The 21,240-nt window shown below is 56.7% G+C and overlaps 2 protein-coding genes across 4 annotated transcripts in view; one reads left to right on the top strand and one right to left on the bottom strand.

Moving 5' to 3' along the window:
- CCL17 (C-C motif chemokine ligand 17) overlaps nucleotides 1–264 on the top strand; it is a 1,447-nt gene extending 1,183 nt beyond the window's left edge. The window contains exon 3 of the mRNA XM_009643356.1: nucleotides 174–264. Within this exon, the coding sequence (XP_009641651.1) occupies nucleotides 174–264 (91 nt within the window). The remainder of the gene's footprint in view (nucleotides 1–173) is intronic.
- A 6,667-nt stretch (nucleotides 265–6,931) lies between these two features.
- RANBP10 (RAN binding protein 10) overlaps nucleotides 6,932–21,240 on the bottom strand; it is a 68,329-nt gene continuing 54,020 nt past the window's right edge. For 2 of the 3 annotated variants that reach the window (XM_035898858.1, XM_035898860.1), the window contains 6 exons: nucleotides 20,552–20,700; nucleotides 15,169–15,364; nucleotides 12,911–13,035; nucleotides 11,905–12,050; nucleotides 11,270–11,381; nucleotides 6,932–9,199 (listed from right to left, as the gene is read on the bottom strand). In XM_035898858.1, the coding sequence (XP_035754751.1) occupies nucleotides 9,069–9,199; nucleotides 11,270–11,381; nucleotides 11,905–12,050; nucleotides 12,911–13,035; nucleotides 15,169–15,364; nucleotides 20,552–20,700 (859 nt within the window). In that variant the 3' untranslated portion in view covers nucleotides 6,932–9,068. The remainder of the gene's footprint in view (nucleotides 9,200–11,269; nucleotides 11,382–11,904; nucleotides 12,051–12,910; nucleotides 13,036–15,168; nucleotides 15,365–20,551; nucleotides 20,701–21,240) is intronic. The other variant, XM_035898859.1, reaches the window with a different exon arrangement.

Below are 21,240 nucleotides of genomic sequence, written 5' to 3'. Positions count from 1 at the left end.
GGGGGATGTAGCCGGGTGGGGGGCATGGGCTGTGGGAGACAGCTCCGAGCCCATGCCCAGGATGGGGCCGCGCGCAGGGCAGGAATGGTAAGGGAACAGCTCTCGGTTTGTGTTTTCACCCTCTTGAAGAGAGAGTGAAAGTCATTTTTGCTTTCCTTGCTTTCTCCCTGCAGACTTGTGACCTCCACCGGCAACAAGATCTGCGCCGACCCCGAGAGGGCCTGGGTGAAGAAAGCCCTGAAAAACCTCCGGAGGAAAAAATGAAATCCCCCCCCACGGGGCCATGCACCCCGTCCCCCACCGCTGGAGGGGGGGGGGCGGTGCTTCATGGCATCTCCCTGGGGGGTCCCATGGCAGAGCCAGCCCCCACCCCGGCGGGACCGGGTGTCCCAGTGGCACGGAGCGGCCACCAGCTCCCTGCCCCTGTCACTGCCCTGCTGGCACGTGCCCAGCACAGCAGATATTTATAATAAAGGCTCCTTTCCCCAGGCTGTTTCCCCAGGCTGTTTTTCCTGATTCCTCAGCCCAGGGAGAAAATCCCTCAAACCCAGGGCAGGGTGCAACTGAAAAAACCCCTTTACCACAGGCAAGCGTTCCTCCAGGCTTGGGGCGAACTGTGCCTGGGCATGGCATGCTCCACTGGGAACACAGCAGCGGGGCCGGGTCCTGACCCACAGGCCAGGGACCTGTGAGTGAGGACCTGTGCCCATGGGAAGGGCCATGCGTGCGTCTGTCCGTCCAGGCTCTGCAGGCGCTCCAGAATGAGGTGGTTGGGTGTGGGGGAGTGGAGAGGAAGAACCTGAGCTGCCAAACCCTTCGTGCCAGGGTCAGCCTCCAGCTGTGCTCCCATTGCTGCAGACTGCACAGCGGGGAAAATGCAGGAAGGTGAAGGCAAGGAACATGGCGAGCGCTGGGGCTGAGCCTCAGCCCAGAGCTTCATGGGCGCTGCGGGCCCACGGGCAGGACAGGGCAGGGCTGCATCCTCCGGGACATCCAACGTCGGCACGGGATGGGAAAAAAACCCAGTCCCAATGGTATTTTTGCCCAGGAACCGCAAGCGCCAAGCAGTGGTGGGAAGGAAAGCTGAGGTGGGATTGGACCGGGGGATGAGTGCCTCCGGGTTGTGCTTGGCCACTCACAGGCACAGCGTTCCTGGGTGTCACCATTGCGGCGTGGGGAACCGAGGCTATGGCAGCCATGTTGGCTGCTGAGGGGGAAAACAGATTTGCAAGCGGCTGCAGGAAGGGGTGAGCTCATGGCAAGACACCCCCGTCTCCGTTTCAGGGACTCTCTGGTCATGTTACTCACTAAGTAGCATCCCCAGTCGTTCCCATTTCAGGGTGGCAAACAACAGGTCCCCTGGTTTTTAACCACCGAGAACCAGCCTCACATTGGCCCCCAACCAGAGCATCACAGGCGGACAACGCGGTGTTCGAGGGGACAAACTGCTTCTTGCCAGGGCTGATCCAGGCGTTGCTGACCTGCAGGAAGAGCTGGGGCCACGAGGTGTGGAAGATGTTACAGGGGGCTGCGGCCACCGAGGGGTGAAGATACTGAGGAAGAGCAGCGGAACATGGAGGGGTGGGTATGGGGATGGCGCATGGCCCCTCTGTAAGAAAGGTGGTGATGGAGATGAGGGATGAGCATCATCTGCCCCCCTATGGAGCCGCCCTGGTGAAAAAAAAAATCATTATTGTGATTTCTCGTCCCATTGCCCGTTTCCTGGGAGCAGAGCCCAACCCCTCCCTGGCTCCCCCCTCCTCTCAGGCAGTTGTAGGCAGTGATGAGGGCTCCCCTCAGCCTCCTCTGCTCCAGGATGAACCCCCCCAGCTCCCCCAGACGCTCCCCAGCAGCCTGGGGCTCCACACCCCTCCCCACCTTCCTTGCCCTTCTCTGGACACGCTCCAGCCCCTCCAGGTCCTTCTGGGAGTCAGGGGCCCAACCCTGAACCCAGCATTCCAGGGGCAGTGGTCCCTATCCTTTCGTTAACAAACTAAACCGATGCTCCCTCACGCATGCCAATGCTATTCCTGAAGCTTTTATCACAGCCATGGCCTGTTTTGGGTGATGGGGAAGGGAGTTGCGGACCCCAGGGACCTCCTGCTCAGGTACGGCTCACGTGAGCTGACGTCACTGGTGCGGAGGCATCAGGACACAAGATGCAGGGGGTGGTCGGTTAGAAACGGGCACCGACCGAACCCCCCCAGGCCCTGCCCTCGGGGTGCAATCACGCACGTGTGCTGGAAGCATTGTGGGGCTTCGCAACTGCGGGGGACACCGCTTGCAAGGAGTGTTACCAAGCAGCCATTGGGTGCTGTCTGCTGGGGGGATCGCACAGCGGGAACACAGACGGGCATTAGCAGATCTATAGGTGTCAGCAGATGTTTCTATAGGTGTTGGCAGTGGCTGTGTCACCAACTGCCCCTCCAACACCCGTCACCACTGCTGGGCAGGACTTACCTGAACGCCTTAGCGGGAATTGCTCGCTTCCCTCCAATAATTCCCGGTGAGGCAGCAGTGCCCACGCCATGAGCCTGCCCCGGCCGCCGAGGGACAGGGATGAGCTTCTGCTGGCAGCTGCTCACCCCTGGATGGGGAGAGCCCAGCTCCTTCCACCACGGGGTCTGCTGGCCGATGCCTCCCCAGCCATGGGGCCCAGCGGCGTTGCCCACCTCACTGCACACAGGCAGCCCTGCTCCGGCAGGGCTGGGGCCCATCCCGTCCCAAGGGGGGGATGCAAGCTACCGCCCCCACTGCCCCCTTTCCCCAGCGCAACGGCGGGGACTGACAAAGCACAGGGCTCCAAGCCAGCTCCATGTGTATTTTAATAAAAATAGTCCTGTCAGCACCCAGTAGAGCACCGGTCTCCGTTGTGTTCCCAGGACATTCCCATGGGCTCTTGCCCAGTTAAAATTCTCCCCCCCACTTTTGAAGTCTTCATGTGAAGTGTCAGGTAACTCCGTTCACAAATACCAAGCTTAGGCTGAGCCAACGGGCGCAGTTTGGGTAATGTCCATTTAGCCAACGCTGTACCAAAGAGGAGACCCCCCACCCCTAACTGGGGGGACTTGCTCCTCCGAGGCTGGTTGGAACTTGTGGAGACCTCGTGCCTGTGCTCCAGCCGAGCATTCTGCATCCTAGACCCGAGTGCTCAGCAACCAGCAGAAGGAAGTTTGACCGTGCCAGGGGCAGGTCCCAGGGCTTGTGTGCCTCCTCAGCTGCGAGCCACCAAGAGCGGGCATGTGTAGGACCGGGAGATGATGCCCAACGCCTGTGCAAGGTCCCTGGGCTGGAGGAGTCACCACCACGCTTGTGTTTTTAAAATTCCTTTCTCCAAATCCGAGCTTGGGAGAAGCCAAGCCTGCAAAAAATCCCCCATGCGCCCCACTGAGGGAAGGGGTGGCTGAAGCCCCCCTGGGCGAAGGGGCCGGAGCACGCACCTGGGGCCACCAGAGGTGCCTGCCTGGCCAGCGGAGGCTCGGCAGGGAGAGGGGGGCTGTGTGGCCCCAGGGATGGTTCTGCAGTTGACACCAGCATAAATCCCCCTGACTGGGGGCTGAACAGCCGGCCAACTGTCTCCGAGCTTGCCCAGTTGGGTGCCCCCTGCAGAGACCAGTGCTGCCATGGCCTGGGCACGGTGGCTTGCAGGCTCGCTGGAACAGGGGACCCCCTGGCGGGGCCGTCTGCCCAGCAAGGCTCACAGTTTGCTGCCCCTTACAGCATGCGAGCAGAGCCCGGCCCCGGCCCAGCAATGAGAAAGTGCGTGGACAGAGCCCAACGGAAGTAAAGTGCGTGAAAGGTGTGTGTGTGTGTGCCGGGCTGGGCTCTACAGAAAAGGCCGCAGCCTCAGACAATGGGGGAGACCACTGGAGGGTGTGCACCATCACCCAAGATTGGGGGGAAACCACCAAAGACTGTGCGATCACTGAAGACCCTGTGCAAACACTGACCCCCGTGTGTGATCCACCACCACTGCAGACCCCAGAAGCACGGACCCCCAGGACGCTGCAGATCCATGGTGGTGACTGTCCGCGCCCTTCCATCTGGACCTCTCGCTTCATTTCCCATCTTTCCTTCCTTCCTTCCCCATCGCTGCTCACTCTCTTTCCCCCGCAGTCAATAAATGGCTTAGGACATCTGCCCTCATCTGTGTCCGAATCTCGCTCGAAGGGATTAAACCTGAAAGGAGAGGTTGGTCCGGCCGCCCCAGCCTCCCTGATTCCGGAAAGCAAGGGGGCCCTCCTCTCATCCAACAAAATCGGATCCTAACGAGAGTCTGGTGTCCAGAGCACAGGGCTGATGGGTGCCTCCCACCGCCTCCCTCGCAGCCCCCGGCTGGGGACACTGGGCTGAGAGCTGAGCCCCTGCGGTGGTGCAGCCACGGCAGAGCTGGCAGAGGCCTTGCCATTGGGCCCTGGGAAGGATGGCAGAGCTGGAAAAACTCCCGTGAGGCTGCCCGGTGAGAAACGCAGAGTCTGGCTGTGGCTTGGGAAACCTTCTGGGGTGTGAAGTCAGCCCAGCAGAGAGCCCCCCACGGCATCAGCCCCACACGATGGAAGCCTGATACATGCAGCCATCAGCGTTACAGTGCAGGGCTACAGCCGAGCCCTTGTGACCCTCGCTGGGGAATGGGAAGCCAGCAGCTTCTGCTACGGCCACGCAGCTCTGCTGAAGGACCCTGGGGAGAAGCCACGCTGGGAGGGTCAGCCCAGACAGAGCGGAGCCTCAGATGGGCTGCTCTGAGCTCAGCTGCTACTCAGCAACAAATGTGGCTCTTGGAGTAACATATCCCCAAATTGCTTTTGGTAAAGGAATGGTTAAACCACACGGAGCTTCTGGCCAGGGGTGCAACCATGTTCAAAGCTGAAGACCTCAACTCGATTCGGTTCTGTTTGGTTTTGTAAAATGACGACAATTCCAACCCAAGGCTCAGCTGATGTGAACCATCAGGGAGAGGCCAGGGATGCCCAAAGACCAACCTGGGAAAACCAAGTCAGAAATCTCACCATGGGAGCAGGGGTGGGTTGGAGCCGGGACCTCCACCGCTTACCGCAAACACACCGAGTCACGGCCGCGTCAGTCAGAATCCAAGCATGGGAAGCAGAAACCATGAGTGAGATCGCAAGAATGCTTGAAATGAAAAACCTAAACCCCAAGCAACAACTCTGGGGCAGATATGTCAGAGCAGAAAAGCCTTTGCACCCCCAAAACCCAGAATTGGGACACCAGCTACAAGACCTGGGGCGCGCAAGGAGTGGAAGCATCTGTGGTGTGGATCCACAGGGATCCGCTGCCACAACACCATGGACATTGGTGGGGGCTGGGGGGACCCAGCCCAGCTACATGCAATTCATGGTCATTAAGTGTGGCCTCAGTGCTCACCTTGGTGTGACAGCAAGATGGTTTTACCACAGGGACGGTCCCCATGAGAAGGCAGAGACCACCCCAGCACGCGTTCCTTGACTCCGGAATAACCAGGCATCCAGGAGCACCTCTTGGGGCTTTTTGTAGAGAAAGGGAAACCAAAACTAAAAGAAACGCTCCAGGAGGGCCAGCAGAGCCTCGTTGAAAGAGCAAGCAGGGCATTAATGTGAGACGTGGCAAGGAGCCCTGGCTTAAGGGAGCCACGAAGAGAGGGAACAAAGAAAACTCTTGAAGAGATGCAGGTGGCGTTGCTGCAAATATCATGGCATCATGGAATGGCTATGTTGGAAGGGACCTTTAGGGTCACCCAGCCCAACCCCCCTGCAGGGAACAGGGACACCATTAACCAGAACAGGTTGCTCACAGCTCCACCCAACCTTGTTTTGAATGTTTCCAGGGATGGGGCCTCCACCACCTCTCTGGGCAACCTGTGCCAGTGCTTCACCACCCTTGCTGTAAAGAATTTCTTCCTTATATCCAGTCTAACCCCACCCTGGTTTACTTTAAAACCATCACCCCTTGTCCTGTCACAGCTGGCCCTGCTAGAAAGTCTGTCCCCACCTTTTCTATGGGCACCCTTTAGGCACTGAGCAGCTGCAGTCAGGTCTGCCCGCAGCCTCCTCTTCTCCAGGCTGAACAACCCCAACTCTCCCAGCCTGGCCCTGTCGCAGAGGGGCTCCAGCCCTCAGACCATTCCCATGGCCTCCTCTGGCTCCACTCCAGCAGGTCCCTGCCTGTCCGTGCTGGGGACCCCCAAGCTGGATGCAGGGCTCCAGAGGGTCTCACCAGAGCAGAGCAGAGGGGCAGAATCCCCTCCCTCGATGCTGGCCACACTGTGGGGGGATGCAGCCCAGGGTAGGGTTGGCAGGTTGCCAGCTCACAGCCAGCTTTTCGTGAAAAGATGCAGGATGGTTTGGGCAGCAGCAGTGACCAACAGCTGGGGAAGGTGCCAAAGGTGGAAGGCAAAGCCAGGTATTTCCACCCCGAGCACCCACCACCAGCCTGTCAGTGTGGGGCCCTAAGCCTGGCTCTAAGGAATGGGGACGAGCCCCCCACCAGGGCAGGTTCATGCACTGCCTCAGGGCCAGCCGCAGTGCTGGGGCAGGGTGGGTTCAGCCGGGCAGCTCTGGCGGCTCCGGAAGGAAATTCTGCCCGCTGGGCTAACACCTCCGCAACTGCAGTGCTGGGGCAATATCCACCCCCAGGATGACAAGCAGAGGTGGAGATCAACAGAGGAGCTTCCAGGCACCTGAGCTGGTCCCCAGAACAGGAACAAAAGCCCTGGATTTGGGAGTTAAATTCTCCTCAGCGCAGGTCTCTGCTTCCATCTGTCCAGAGGAATCCCAGAATCCCAGCATGGCAGGGGTTGGAAGGGCCCTCTGAAGATCACCCAGCCCTACCCCCCTGCTCAAGCAGGCTCACCCAGAGCAGGGTGCACAGGACATCATCCAGGAGGGCTTTGAATAGCTCCAGAGAAGGAGACTCCACAGCCCCCCTGGGCAGCCTGTGCCAGGGCTCGGTCCCCCTCAAAGTCAAGAAGTTCTTCCTCCCGTTCAACTGGAACCTTCAAAAGGCTTCAGTATGCAGAGCTCCCTCGGCTTTTATCAACTCTTATGAGCTGATCTAATAGAAATACCTCCTCCACCCCTAAACCTCACATTGCCTCTGTTCTTGATGGCCACGGCTCGAGCACTGCTCTGGAATCTTCACTGAAAGGCAGCGATAGGCACTGCTGAGCACCCCCAACACCACCTGCGCCTTCCCTGCTGCAGCTGGGAATGTCCATGGTGTGGGGACACCTGCCCCCCTGCGCTGCCTTCATCCCAGACCTCGCGTTCCAGCTGCAAATCTGGCCTGCAAAGGCAGCCAATCCTGCCTGCTCTGGGCTACTGCTCAGAGGCCAACACCACCTCCACCTCCCTTCTTCAGTGGCACCACCTCCCCTCCCTCCTTTGGTGGCACACCAGCTCTCCTGCCCTTGAAGTCCTGGCACAGGCTGACCACCGTTCTAAGGGCAAATATCAACACAATCTGTTCATCTTTCACTGAGCCTTCAAAAAAAAAAAAAAAACAAACCAATATTAAGAGCAGCAGTAAAATACACCTTGGGTCTGAGCTCCCCTGAGTCCTCCTCAGAGCAACTGACCTAAGATTAATTCGGTGCATTATTACAGTTCCTCCTGTATGGCCAGACTGGACCCGACGTCTCCTACGGGTACAGCAGAGGATGCAGAACAGGCGGCCCCGCTGCCCGGCCCCACCGTGGCAAAGCACGCACAGAGGAACACCTGCAGGCTGATGGCTGGAGTACCAAAAGCTCAGCAGCGCTTGAGCCCCTGGACCCGTGCATCCTGTGGCAGCGAGACGTTAGTCCACCTCACTTGGAGGTTGCTCACCCCCAGATCCTCGCTGGTCGCTTTTGGACCTGAAACTAAAATAACTTTTGTAAGGATCCCTAAAGAAACATTGCCACTCCCCTCTGCCCAGCTCAGACCTGGTGCAGCTAGCACAGAGCCCAGCCTGCAGCCCAGCCTTGGCCTGCGCATGGCTCACGCCAGTGTTCCTGAGATGCTTCCACAATTCAGAGGTGCTTACTTGGATCTGCGTTAGGTGGAGGGGTCGGTAAACACTGTGATTGCTGAGCCCTAGCAACAGAGCCCTCCGCTACAGAGGAAAGGGGGATCCATGGTTTAACACAAAAGGCCAAGAGCCCGATGGGGCAGCCCCCACAGGCATTTCTCACAGGCCAACGCAAGCTGCTGCCACCCATACCGCGGCAGATGATGTCATATCCGTCCCTCCTGTCCCTCCAGCTGCTGCCAGCACTGGATGTACTGATTGCTCAGGGCTGTGCGATGCTTCCACAGCGCAGCCACTAATGTAAGCGATGTTGAGCCTTCTGGTCTTCCCACAGGCAAAGGCAAACGCTGGGGAGCCCTGTGCTCCTGAAGGTGGGCACCAGGAAGGACCAAGCTCCTCCCGCTGTCATCGATAGTGCCTGACAGGACCTACCCCCTTCTGCAGGGCTGGGACCAAGTCTGTGGGCAATAAATAAGTCAGTGACTTTGTGGAGGTGGAAGAGACCTTTTTAATAAACAGGATTCAAATAAAATAAAAAAAAATCCCTCTGAACTGCCACTGCGAGAAGAGTTCAGGTAACTAGCACAGGAGGTGATGCTGTATGTGCATGATGGAGGGGGAAGGGAAGAAAAGCACAAGCTGTCACCAACCCGACGAGCTCCCTCCGTAAATCAGCAGAAACCAGCTCAGCAACACTCTCCAGGTAAAATCCCGGTGGGTCCATGAGAAACAACTCAACTCAAAGTAAAGAGAAATCCCTACGTCGGCAGGCGCTACATTAAAATAACCAGCGAAATACTGAGTGCCACCGGAGCTGCAGCAATGGCAGGGAGACGGGGGAGACCCGTCGGTTGTCCCTGGGGTCAGGAGGAGCCACGCAGCAAGGGGCCCGCTCCGCCCCATCACAGGCAGTGTCTGTGTGTCTGTGTCTGTGTGTCTGTGTGTGTGCTAGGGGTGTTGGTGGCAGGGAGGTCAGGCTATCGGACGAGGTGGTGGCGTAGAGTGGCAGCGACGGAGGGTGAAGGGCACCACTCAACAATGTCAACTCCGTCTTGCTCTGGTGGCTAGTGCAAATAGTCGTCTACTCTGGCAAAGGAGCAGGAGCCCAAGCCCACGCGAGCCATGAGCCGCAAACACTCCGAGGCCTGGCCCAGGGCAAGCATCAGCGGGGGCTGCTTTGGCAGGTTCTGAGATTCTGTGGGGGCAAAAAAAGAAATCGGTTTAGAAGAGGCGCCCCGGCTGCATGTGGGCTCACCTGCACTCGGGTCCCTCTTGGTTCTGCCCGGGCACTGAGCCTGGTATCCCTAGCAGGTGGTGCTGGGTCTGGGAGGAAGCTACTCCCGAGCAGCGCTGGCTCCTCTGCATGCCCCACCGCCCACAGCACGTCCCACGCGGGGATGCAGCTCATTGGGGCCTTCGAGAAAGTGCTGCTGTGGTGGCAGTGGCGGGGCTCCCACTACCTCGGCGTCAGCCAGGAGACCCTCAAAGCACGGAAGAGTAAGGAGAGGCAGGAGTAGCTGGCATCAAGTGAGAGACCACCTCTCCATCTCTCCAGCAGCCCACACTCCAGGCAAACTCATGCCCCGGTTGCTGCTTCTCTTCAACCTCACATTTGCTACGTACGCAAGAGGGCATCCTCAGCTGAGCTACACAAGGTGTCTTGCAGCCTGTGTGACACAGCACGTCCAGACATGTCTTTCGCGCCTTCCTGGTGACACTCTCAGCAACTTGTCCATGCTCCTCAAGCACTGGACAAAAACCAGCTGAACGGAGCCACCCTGCTGGACTCCTGCCCACGCTGGCTGCTGGGGGAAGGGATTCTCTTCCCAAATCCTATCACTTCTGCTCCTTTGCCCAGACAGAACAGGAGCCCTCACAGGTTTGGCCATCAAGCTGTTCCCTCCCCGAGAAGGTGATCTCCAGATCTCCTTTGGAGAGGTGTGCACGCCCACTAGGAAATACGCCTGGGCATGGTGAGCAAGACTGTGGATGGGAGGTGATGGGGGTTCCAATACAGAGAGGCTGCCCAGCGGGCAGTGTTTGCCAGCCGCAGATGGGCTGAGACAACCCAGGCTGGGGAGCACCCAGTGAAGTCATCTGAGCAATGACGCAGCAGGCACGGGGTGAGGTGACGGGAGCAAGGGCCCTGCCTAGAACAGGACGGTCCCTTCCTTGCAGACCAGTGGCAGGCCATAGCCTCATCATCACTGCACCCATTTCTCCACCGTGGGACTTTCTGTAGCTGCAGGTGCCTGAATGGTCAGCAACAACACTGCAAGCACAAGACTTCCATCGGGGAAAGCTCCTGCATTTACTACACCAGATTCAAGGCAGGAGAGCAAATGACAACAAGCCGTTAGGCCAAGGAAGGTGCTCGCTTAAGGCAAAGGGAAGAGCAGGCAAAGGGAAGAGCAGGCATAGACACTCAGCTCTGAGGACAGAGAGGAGGGCAAGAGACTCCTCATACCTGGATCCAACCATGACCCATCCTGTGGACACGAAGAGCAAAGCTCATTAGAAGTGGGAGCTGTCTTGCTAGCTGGAGAAACCCAACCTATGGCCAGATCTCTGTGCAGAGAGGGGCCCTCTCAGCACCGCTACAGCCAGAAGGAGCAACAGCAGCAGGGCAGGACCATAGCACAGCCCTGGTTTCACCACTGGGCTGCAGGCAGCCAGGCTCTGGGCTCTAGCAGGCGTAGCACACGATAGGAACACACGGGGGGCAATGCTCAAAGGGAGGACAGACCCCTTCAACCCTGCATGTCCAATGTGAGCTCAAAGGTAACTGGATTTAACCCCCACTCTGCTTTAGAGCCGACACTATGGAAAGCGGCCTCACTCACAAGCTGCTGCGACAGCGACTGCATTCCCTGCCAGAAAGCAGGAGGATGCCAGGACAAAACTCTGTTGACCCACACCGCACGTCAAAAAGACCTGCTGAGGTCAGTGAAATGACTCAGGTGGGTTTGGAGCAAGAAGGAAGAGGGGCAGGAAATGCATCGAAGACATCTTGGCTTCCTCAGGGGAAGAAAATCCCGAGGAGCATCCTTGGAAGCAGCACTGAGGGGGACCCAAGGACAGGAGCCAAAAGAAGATCAGGAGGATCCATTCTCTACAGGCTTCCTTCCCTCCTCGCAGTCCCCAGCAAGAGAAAGAGGGGCAAAAGCTGAACACAAGCATTCCCGAGCTTTTCCTAAGGCTCACAGGCCAGCCCTTGAGAGCCGGTCTGTCCAGTGGGAGCGCTCACCCAGGAATGGAGCCTTACCCAATATAGCGGAATTAAGAGCAGCACACACAGGTTCCCTCTGGATCGGGTCCAGCTGTTGACCAACAGGGCAGTTCCACGGGTCTGAGTAAGCTAACAAGCTAAACGCGTCCTGCAAGAGAGAGCAGAGAGGCACAGTGAGGTCATGCATGGGCACAAACGTGCTGGAAAACCACTGAGTCTGTCTGTGGGGGCACCTCCTGCCTTTGCCAAGGTGATGGGTGACATGGCAGCAAGGGACCACACTGGGCCATCAAGAGAGGGGGTTAAAGAGGGTGCCCCCTCCCTCTGGCGGGGGAGCCAGCGTGGTCGAGGATCACTTGAGAGGAGAAGAGTGAAGGCAAGCGGGGGCTGTACGTGTCTCTCCTGTGCCAAGAACTGGGGCTGATGCTCCACGCTCACTGAGTTTTGGCCTCCAATCCCCACGCAGGCCCCCTCCTTCCTCACCAGACACAGAAGTGGGGGCCACCTGGAGCTGTGCAAGAGAAGCCCCAGCCCTAGCCCTGGCCCGGAGGAGCATCCTTGGAAGCAGCGCTGAGGAGGACCCAAGGAAGGGAGCCAAAAGAGGATCAGAGCAGGAGGACCCAGTCTCTGCGGGCTTCCCTCCTGCAGTGCAGCACAAGGCCCGGCCTTACCTGAAGCATCTTTTTGTGCATTGTGTTCTTCCCGTATTCTCTGCAAAGCTGCTCGCTCAGCATCTGCAGCTCCCGTCCAAACTGGATCATCCGCTCTGTGGCAGCGTGGTGCCCTCCACAGAGCTGCCTCGGGGGGCAGCCGTCTTCTAGAGGAAAGGCAGCAGAGAAGTAAATCATCCCTCCTTCCCCACCACTGCCTGCTCCGCGTTATGCTGCCATGGACTCCTTCCCCTCCCAGAGCAGGCCGCTGTTCCCTGCTCCAAGTTTATCCCAGTGGGAGCTTTTCCTGATCGTTGCACTGCAACAGCCAGCAGCGGGGTTTAGAGCAACCGTTAGGTGTGGGGAAAACTTCAGCTCAGTTTGTTTAATGCCTGAGGACTACCTACAAATGAGGTATTCTGAGAAAGTCACGAGAGCTTGCAACTCTGTCTGTGTTACCCTTTAGCACGCGTGACACAGCGTACCCAACATGGAAACCCCTGGCCTAACAAATCCTGGACTTGGAAAACTTTCAGTCAGAGATGACAACACCCCCCAGTATTAGATGGCCACAAGACCCATTGTAACTGGAGGAATCCCCAGTTTCAGAGGGAGCGTAGCCAATTCTTCCCCTCCCTCCCAGCTAACGCACCCCCAGACAAGGCAGCCATGGCTGACCAGACCGGGCTGGGTGGCACCGGCCAGCCTCTCAGTGCTCGGTTCCTCTGCTGGAAGAAGTGCCAGGACTTCTCTGAGTGGGAATTCATGACCAAACCTTTGGCTCCTGTTGCACTCCCTGCTCCACACCACCACCAGCACCGCTGCGAGACTATGGGAAGCCAGACCTGGCTTTAGTTCCAGGAGAGGTTCCTTTTTCCCTGTGAAGTGAGCATCTGGAGAACTTCATTCACTGGGGTGGGGAAAGAAATCCAAAGCGCGTGTTTCCTCCCCACAACCAATCACAATTCTAACCCTCGATACCAGCTCTTCCTATTTCCCTTTGCTCCTCCTGCCCCCGAGGCCCTACCCATGCTGGATTCATCCGTCTGCAGGATCTCTTCGTGTTTGTAGGTGCCATTCATGATCCTGGTGGATGAATTTTCCAGCACTCCATTGGGGTAATGTTCGGCCTCCATTTCCATCTCGCTGTCACTGGGGTGGAGGGAGGAAGGAAAGGTCAGGAGTCTGAATTAGGAAGGGAAGAAACGCAGAGTTCAGGTGCCAAGTGATGCCCAGCAGCAGCCAGTAAACGAGGAAAGGTGCCAGTTAGACGATGGGAAGCCGGGTGGCCTCATTCAGCACAGCAAAAATTCAGTGCTGCAGGCTTCTGAAGGAGATTTGTGAAACAGGTTTCTGTTAGGAAAGTGCCTGTTGTAATTACAGGTGCAGAGTGCTTATCACCTCCCCTCCAGGCAGTGGCCGTCTCTGGGACAGCATTAACACATGACATAGGACACAGGGGGGAGATCTCGGCTGTGGCAAGGTGCCGACCCTCACAAACAGTGCAGTGCAAAACACACAAGGGCTCTGGGCTTAAACATTCAGAGCAGCAGCCTGGATGAGACTGCTGATTAACTGCAATGATGAGAAAATCCTGCTGGGACTTGGGCTCTATATTTAAAAACCAAAAGAATCATCAACCCAGCACTATCAAATGATCCTGGTAAATGGAGCCTGCACGAGCGATTCCCGCTCAGTGACAGCTCTGGGGAGGTCACGATAGAGAACACAAACTGCCCTGCAGAAGAGATTCTGCTTGTGGCAGGGACGTCCTCTGCTCCAGCAGGGCCTCAGGCAGCCCTGCACCACCAACCTGAGAGCCCAAGGGAAGCTGGCTTCTCGCCACAGCTCAGTGTGCTCCCCACTCTGGTGAATGCAGACGTAGGGGCCCAGACTGCCTACAGCTTCCTGGAGAAGGGAGGCTTTCCAAAGGCCACGGAACTGCCACTTCAGACTCGTCTGGACGTTGGGCTGGGTGACCTCCAAAGGTCCCTTCCAACGCAAAACATTCTATGATTCGTTGCGTTGCCCTCCTGAGTCATTTCCTTGGGCTACTGCTACCCATTGCCCATTTCCATCATAGAATGATAGAATGGTTTGGGTGGGAAGGGACCTTTAGGGTCACCCAGCCCAACACCCTTGCAGGGAGCAGGGACACCTTTAACCAGATCAGGTTGCTCACAGCCCCACCCAACCTTGTCTTGAATGTTTCCTCCACCACTGGTCTGGGCAACTTGTGCCAGTGTTTCACCACCCTTGCTGTAAAGAATTTCTTCTTTAGTCTAAATCTCCCTGCTTTTAGTTTAAAACCATCGCTCCTTGTCCTGTTGCAACAGGCCCTGCTAAAAAGTCTGTCCCCACCTTTCCTATGGGCACCCTTTAAGCACTGAACAGCTGCAGTCAGGTCTGCCCACAGCCTCCTCTTCTCCAGGCTGAACAACCCCAACTCTCCCAGCCTGGCCTCATAGCAGAGGGGCTCCAGCCCTTGGATCATTCCCATGGAGGCCTTGCTCCAGCAGGTCCCTGCCTGTCCTGTGCTGGGGACCCCCGAGCTGGACACAGGGCTCCAGAGGGTCTCACCAGAGCGGAGCAGAGGGGCAGAATCCCCTCCCTCGACGCTGGCCACCCTACTGGGGATGCAGCCCAAGGTAGGGTTGGCTTCTGGGCTGCCAGCGCACGTTGCCGGCTCACTTGTCCCTCAGTACCCCCAGGTCCCTCTCGGCAGGGCTGCTCTCCATCCCTTCGTCCCCCAGCCTGGATGGATGCCAGGGGTTGCCCCTGCCCCCACCCAGGAGCAGGACCTTGCACTTGGCCTCGTTGAACCTCACGAGGTTCACATGACCCCACCTCTCCAGCTTGCCCAGGTCCCTCTGGATGCCATCCCGTCCCTCAGGCGTGTCAGCCGCACCGCTCAGCTTGGGGTCATCTGCAAACCTGCTGAGGGTGCCCCCGATCCCGCTGTCTGTGTCACTGATGAAGATATGGAACACAGCACCGGTCCCAGTATAGACCCCTGACGGACACCACTTGTCACCGGTCTCCATCTGGATATGGAGCCCTTGACCACTGCCCTCTGGATGCGACCATCCAGCCAATTCCTCATCCACCGAACAGTCCAGCCATCAAACCCATAGCTCCCCAGTTTAGGGAGTAGCGACCCTGTAGATCTGAAGAGCTATACCGTTGTTCAGAAGAGCAGGACAGATGCCCTGCTGCTCCTCCGAAAGCAGCCTGAGCCCTCTCCCACCACCTCCCCCTCGGTCATCTTTAAAGGAAAAAAAATACCTGGTTTCTTGGTTACTCGTACTACTGTGCTGCTGAGATTTGGTGGAATCTGTAGAATTGGACTCAGAGTAGTTCACAGATGAGGGGGAGGAGGAGGAGGAAGATGAAGACGATGAACTCAGCGTTGGGTATTTACTGTGGCTCTGTTTGCTTTTTGTGGACATGACTCCATTGCTACAGGTCGGACTATCTGCTCCTGAAAGCCAAAGAGAAAGGGGAAAATGAGAGCAGGCTGGCAGGAGCACGCTGCTGTGAGGTCGACAATCAGCCAGAGCAGCTCGCTAAATTCAAATTAAAGCTAAATTTAGCTTCCCCAAAGCAAATGTTATATACAGATATTCCTCAAATAATAATATATATTCCCCAAAATAACCCTGCAGATCTTAACGTCATCATTCTTTGCAAACTCTCCTCTCACCAACCCAAATGTATGTCATAAAGCCTCCATCCAGGAAAGCTATGGAAGCACAAGTGGAAACTAGGCAACTCTCTGCATGCAGAACATCCTAGGCTTTCCCCAACCGACCTTACGTTAGGGATAGGCTCGATTCATGTGACATTTGGCAAATAACAACAATCCCCTTGAAAATCACAAGCTGATAGCCCTGGTTCAGGAGAGTGGGCATCACCAGGAGGAGAGTCACCCTACCGGCTCAGGGGGCGAGTTCAGCTGGTGGCCATCACCTTCTCCGAAGGAGTTAAGCTCTGGTAAAGCCATGCCAGGAAGTTACGTCCTCTGTGCTTGCCAGAACAGATGCAGCAACGCAGATGGAGCTGCCATGGGAACACATGGCCAGGCAGGCCTGGGGCTGCCGGGCATGCCGGAGCCTTTTGCTGGGAACGACGGCAGCAGCGAGAACAGCCATGGGATTGGGGACCAGCTGGACAACCTGCTTGGTGGCAGAGCTATAAGAGGCAGTAGAAAGGGTAACGAGCACCAAGGGGTCTGAGAACATGGTGGAACCACGCTCTGCCTCCCCAAGAGAGAAGCAGGGGCAGCCGCGAGAAAAACCCAGGATGAAGGGGGTCGCATATGCTCTCCCCACCAGGCTGAAGGCAGGAACTTAACGGAAGGGAGTGAAACGGAAGCAAGTCCAGGCTGGGGGCAGCGGGCAAACCCTCACCTTGCCCACCTTGCTCGCCCAGGTGCCTCAGCACCACAGGTACGAGGCTCTGGATGTGGAGGGCCAGTCCGTGGGTGATGTGGGCGATGGTCCAGCTACACCGGAGGCATTGCCAGGGTCAGAAATGCCCATGCCCATATCACGACCACCTCCATGAGGATGAAGAGAGGGGTTATAGTGGTAGGTGACTCCTTTCTGAGGAGACCAGAGGGGCCCGCACACCAGACAGACCCTCCTCTTAGGGCAGTCTGCTGCCTCCCCGGCGCCGGGGTAAGAACATCGCTGGGAAACTTCCCAGCCTGGTATGGCCCTTGGACTACGACCCACTACTGCTCCTCCATGTGGGTGGCGATGAAGCCACAATGCATAGTCCAAGGGCGACCAAAAGAGCCTTCAGGGACTTGGGGTGGCCGGCCCAGCAATCTGGAGCATGGGTCATTTTTTCCTCTCTCCCAGTGGTGGGCAGTGACATTGGAAGAAAGACATGCACCCAGTCTATTAACACATGGCTCCGCAGCTGGTGTCACCCTCACATTTGGGGTTCTTTGGTAACGGGATGGCCTGCACAGCACCAGGCCAGCTGGCATCGGATGGGATTCACCTTTCTCAAAAGGGTCTTTGCTCACGAATTAGCGGGGCTCACTGACGAGAGCTTTAAATTAGACCTGAAGCGGATGGGGGATGATACCAGGCCTGCCTATGACAAGCTGTGGGATGATGTGCCCAGGTGAGAGGGATAGGGTGCTAGCAAGGGCCCCCACACTGCAGCAGGCTTAAGTCTTACAGAGATGAGCCAGGGGCTCTGGAGGTATTAGGAGCCACCAGGGAAACACCAGTGAAACACCTCAAAGGCATTCCGGGGTGTTCCTCTAGGAAGGTGACTTGGCTGACAGCCCACCTGAAGTGCCTCTGCACCAATGCATGCAGTGTGGGCAACAAACAGGAGGAGCTGGAAGCCACCATGCTGCTAGAAAACTATGACCTGGTTGCCATTACAGAAACTTGGTGGGATGAATCCCCTGACTGGAGTGCGGCTGCTGATGGCTACAGGCTGCTCAGAAGGGACAGGCGGGGAAGGAGGGGCGGAGGGGTTGCCCTCTACATCAAGACATGGATAGGTTGTGAAGAGCTGTCCCTGAAGAATAGCCACAAGCAGGTTGAAACCTTATGGGTGAGAATCAGAGAGAGGCAACACAGGGAACCTAGTGGTTGGTGTCTACTACAGGCCGCTGGATCAAGAGGAGCCGACTGATGAAGCCTTCTTCCTCCAACTCCAGGTAGCTTCGCGCTTGCAGACTCTTGTCCCACTGGGGGACTTCAACCACCCCGACATCTGCTGGACAAGTAGCACAGCGAGCTGTAAGCAATCCAGGAGATTCCTGGAATGCATTGAGGACAAATTCTTAAGCCAGGTAATAGACACCCCTACCCGAGGGGATGCGATACCGGACCTGGTGGTCACCAGTGCAAGTGAGCTCATTGGAGATGTCAAGATTTGAGGCAGCCTGGGCTGCAGTGATCACATGCCAGTGGAGTTCACGCTCCCGAGGGATATGGGAATAACGAAAAGTATAGTCAGGACCCTGAATTTTAGGAAAGCAAACTCCCAGCTCTTCAAGGAGATAGTCAGAATGACTCCCTGGGAAATGGTCCTGAGGGACAGGGGAACAGAACAGAGCTGGCAGATCTTTAAGGATGTGATCCACAGAGCACAAGAGCTCTCGATCCCTAGGTATAAAAAAATCGGGCAAAGAAGGGAAGGTTGAGACAAGAGATGCTGGTCAAACTAAGGAGGAAGAGGGAACTGCACAGGCAGTGGAAGCAGGGACAGGCACCCTGGGAAGAGTATAGGGACGCTGCCCAGTTGTGTAGGGATGGGATCAGGAAGGCCAAGGTGTGGATGGAGCTGATGTAGTTGCCAAGCCACTCTCCATGATATTTGGAAAGTCCTGGCAGTCAGGTGAAGTCCTGGGGACTGGAAGAAGCGAAGCATTGTGCTCATCTTTAAAAAGGATCAAAAGTAGGAACCTGGGAACTCCCGCCCTGTCAGCCTCACCTCTCCGCCTTGGGAGACGACCATGGAGCAGAAGCTCCCAGAAGCTGTGCTGGGGCACATGGAGGCCAGGGAGGGGATTTGAGATGGCCAGCACGGCTTCACCAAGGGCCAGTGCTGCCTGACCAACCCAGTGGCCTTCTATGATGGAGCAATGGCATCAGCGGGCAAGGGAAGAGCTACGGCTGTCGACTGTCTGGGCTTCTGTAAGGCCTTTGACACAGCACCCCCAACATCCTTCTCTCTAAACTGGGGAGCTATGGGTTTGATGGCTGGACTGTTCAGTGGATGAGGAATTGGCTGGATGGTCGCATCCAGAGGGCAGTGGTCAAGGGCTCCATATCCAGATGGAGACCGGTGACAAGTGGTGTCCATCAGGGGTCTATACTGGGACCGGTGCTGTGTTCCATATCTTCATCAGTGACACAGACAGCGGGATCGGGGGCACCCTCAGCAGGTTTGCAGATGACCCCAAGCTGAGCGGTGCGGCTGACACGCCTGAGGGACGGGATGGCATCCAGAGGGACCTGGGCAAGCTGGAGAGGTGGGGTCATGTGAACCTCGTGAGGTTCAACGAGGCCAAGTGCAAGGTCCTGCTCCTGGGTGGGGGCAGGGGCAACCCCTGGCATCCATCCAGGCTGGGGGACGAAGGGATGGAGAGCAGCCCTGCCGAGAGGGACCTGGGGGTACTGAGGGACAAGTGAGCCGGCAACGTGCGCTGGCAGCCCAGAAGCCAACCCTACCTTGGGCTGCATCCCCAGTAGGGTGGCCAGCGTCGAGGGAGGGGATTCTGCCCCTCTGCTCCGCTCTGGTGAGACCCTCTGGAGCCCTGTGTCCAGCTCGGGGGTCCCCAGCACAGGACAGGCAGGGACCTGCTGGAGCAAGGCCTCCATGGGAATGATCCAAGGGCTGGAGCCCCTCTGCTATGAGGCCAGGCTGGGAGAGTTGGGGTTGTTCAGCCTGGAGAAGAGGAGGCTGTGGGCAGACCTGATTGCGGCCATTCAGCCTTCTAAGAAAGATAGGGACAGACTTTTTAGCAGGGCCTGTTGCAATAGGACAAGGAGCGATGGTTTTAAACTAAAAGCAGGGAGATTTAGACTAAAGAAGAAATTCTTACAGCAAGGGGTGGTGAAACACTGGCACAAGTTGCCCAGACCAGTGGTGGAGGAAACATTCAAGACAAGGTTGGGTGGGGCTGTGAGCAACCTGGTCTGGTTAAAGGTGTCCTTGCTCCCTGCAAGGGTGTTGGGCTGGGTGACCCTAAAGGTCCCTTCCCACCCAAACCATTCTACAATTCCATATATGAATGCTGCCTTGCGTTGCAGGTTTCTTTACGTCAGCATCTACCATGTCTTACCAGGAGCTTTTATGGCCTGGTGAGACCATTCTATCAAGTCAGACACATGCCCAGCTTTTCTCACAATGCAGTATAGGAACACAAAGATCCTGGCTTGGGAAGGTGACAGCTTGGAGGCGTTTAGGTCATTCCCTTCCTTACACTCAGATGGCTGTGAGCAGCACGAGGCTCAGGGAAGTGGCTCAGGCTGTTTTCAGGGGCCCTGCAGATCATACTCCCGGGCCCACTCTGTCTTCACAGCTCTACTCAATAATTCCTGGGGAAGATAGCCTGGGTGTCCTGGTTTATCTTCTTCTTTCCACTTCAAATCCTAAAGTTTCACTTCCCGAAGTGCACAGAATTGATGTTTCAGAGATGGGGTTTGCAGAACCATTCCCTTCTCACATTTCAAGCTTGCAAGGTCGAACTCATTGGAGAAGAAGCAGCTCTCGTTCAAGGCATCCCACCCCCCTTGTGCTGTTGGCCAGAACAGTGCATCTTCTGCTTGGTCCTTACCAGAAAGCAGTTCCTTTGCAAACCCCAAGGCCCACGAAGCAGGCTTTGCCTTCCACGCCTCCTTACAGCTCAGTCACCACACCACTGGTGGCTGTGCTAGAAGGCCACCTTCAAAAGCTTCTTCATTCTGAAAATAATCTGTTCTGCAGACAACTGTCTGTGGGCAATAACCAACGCAAACCCAATTCTGTAACAGGACAGAGACACCCACCACAGCAGTGAGTCTGCTTAGCTGGCTGTCAGAGAGCAGAGGAGCATTTCATAGCAATAATGTACAGAAAGTAGCAGGCAACGGACAGCAGGTGACCCTTAACGTTTACTCTTCTTGCCAGCAGGCACAGAAACCACACTTACCGGTACTATGGACATGGGAGTTGCTCGATCCATGTCTAGGACTTAAGCTGGGGGAGCCGGGGTAACTGTCCTGGGACCTGGGGCTGCGGGCACTGAAACAACGTACTTCACTGTCTGTCCCGTTCACCATCTCCACGAACTGCCGGCACCTGGTTTCATAGGAGGGAAGAAGGAGAAAAGGGCGCGTGACAGCCAGGATGCTCCGCATTGAGGTTTTCCTCCTTACTGAGTGGAGAAGGCCTAGGGCTTCAATTTCTTGGCTTTGAAAGACACGTTCCAGACTCCTGGTACCTCCGTATTGCGAGTGCTCTGACAATGCTACGGGAGGAAGGAGTTCAGAAACTGCAGCCTTGATGCTAATGAACAGCGAGGCATTCCCAAAACGCATGTCATTCCCATTGTGCTAAGAAGAAGCTGTTCCTTTACAGCATGCTTTCATCTCCGCCACCTTGGCAGGCATTCCAAAACCAAATCGTGGCGGTTTTTCCCAGGGAGAAGACACTATATCTGCCCAACATCACTGTTCCCCCACTACTCCAACAACCTAGAAATACTGGTGGCCAACAGCAAATAGACAAGGAAGGGTAAAAAATGCAACACACACCATGACAGTGGGAACAGCTCCCTGTTTAGCTTTACTGGGAACTGGCCTTGCACAACACAGGGGGCTGGGAGGATCCACCTCCACC

The sequence above is a fragment of the Egretta garzetta genome, unplaced genomic scaffold (assembly GCF_000687185.1).
Source record: "Egretta garzetta isolate BGI_Z169 unplaced genomic scaffold, ASM68718v1 scaffold27, whole genome shotgun sequence".
Lineage (NCBI taxonomy): Eukaryota > Metazoa > Chordata > Aves > Pelecaniformes > Ardeidae > Egretta > Egretta garzetta.
The sequence above is the reverse complement of the archived record's forward strand: the minus strand, read 5'-3'. Positions and strand labels throughout refer to the sequence as shown.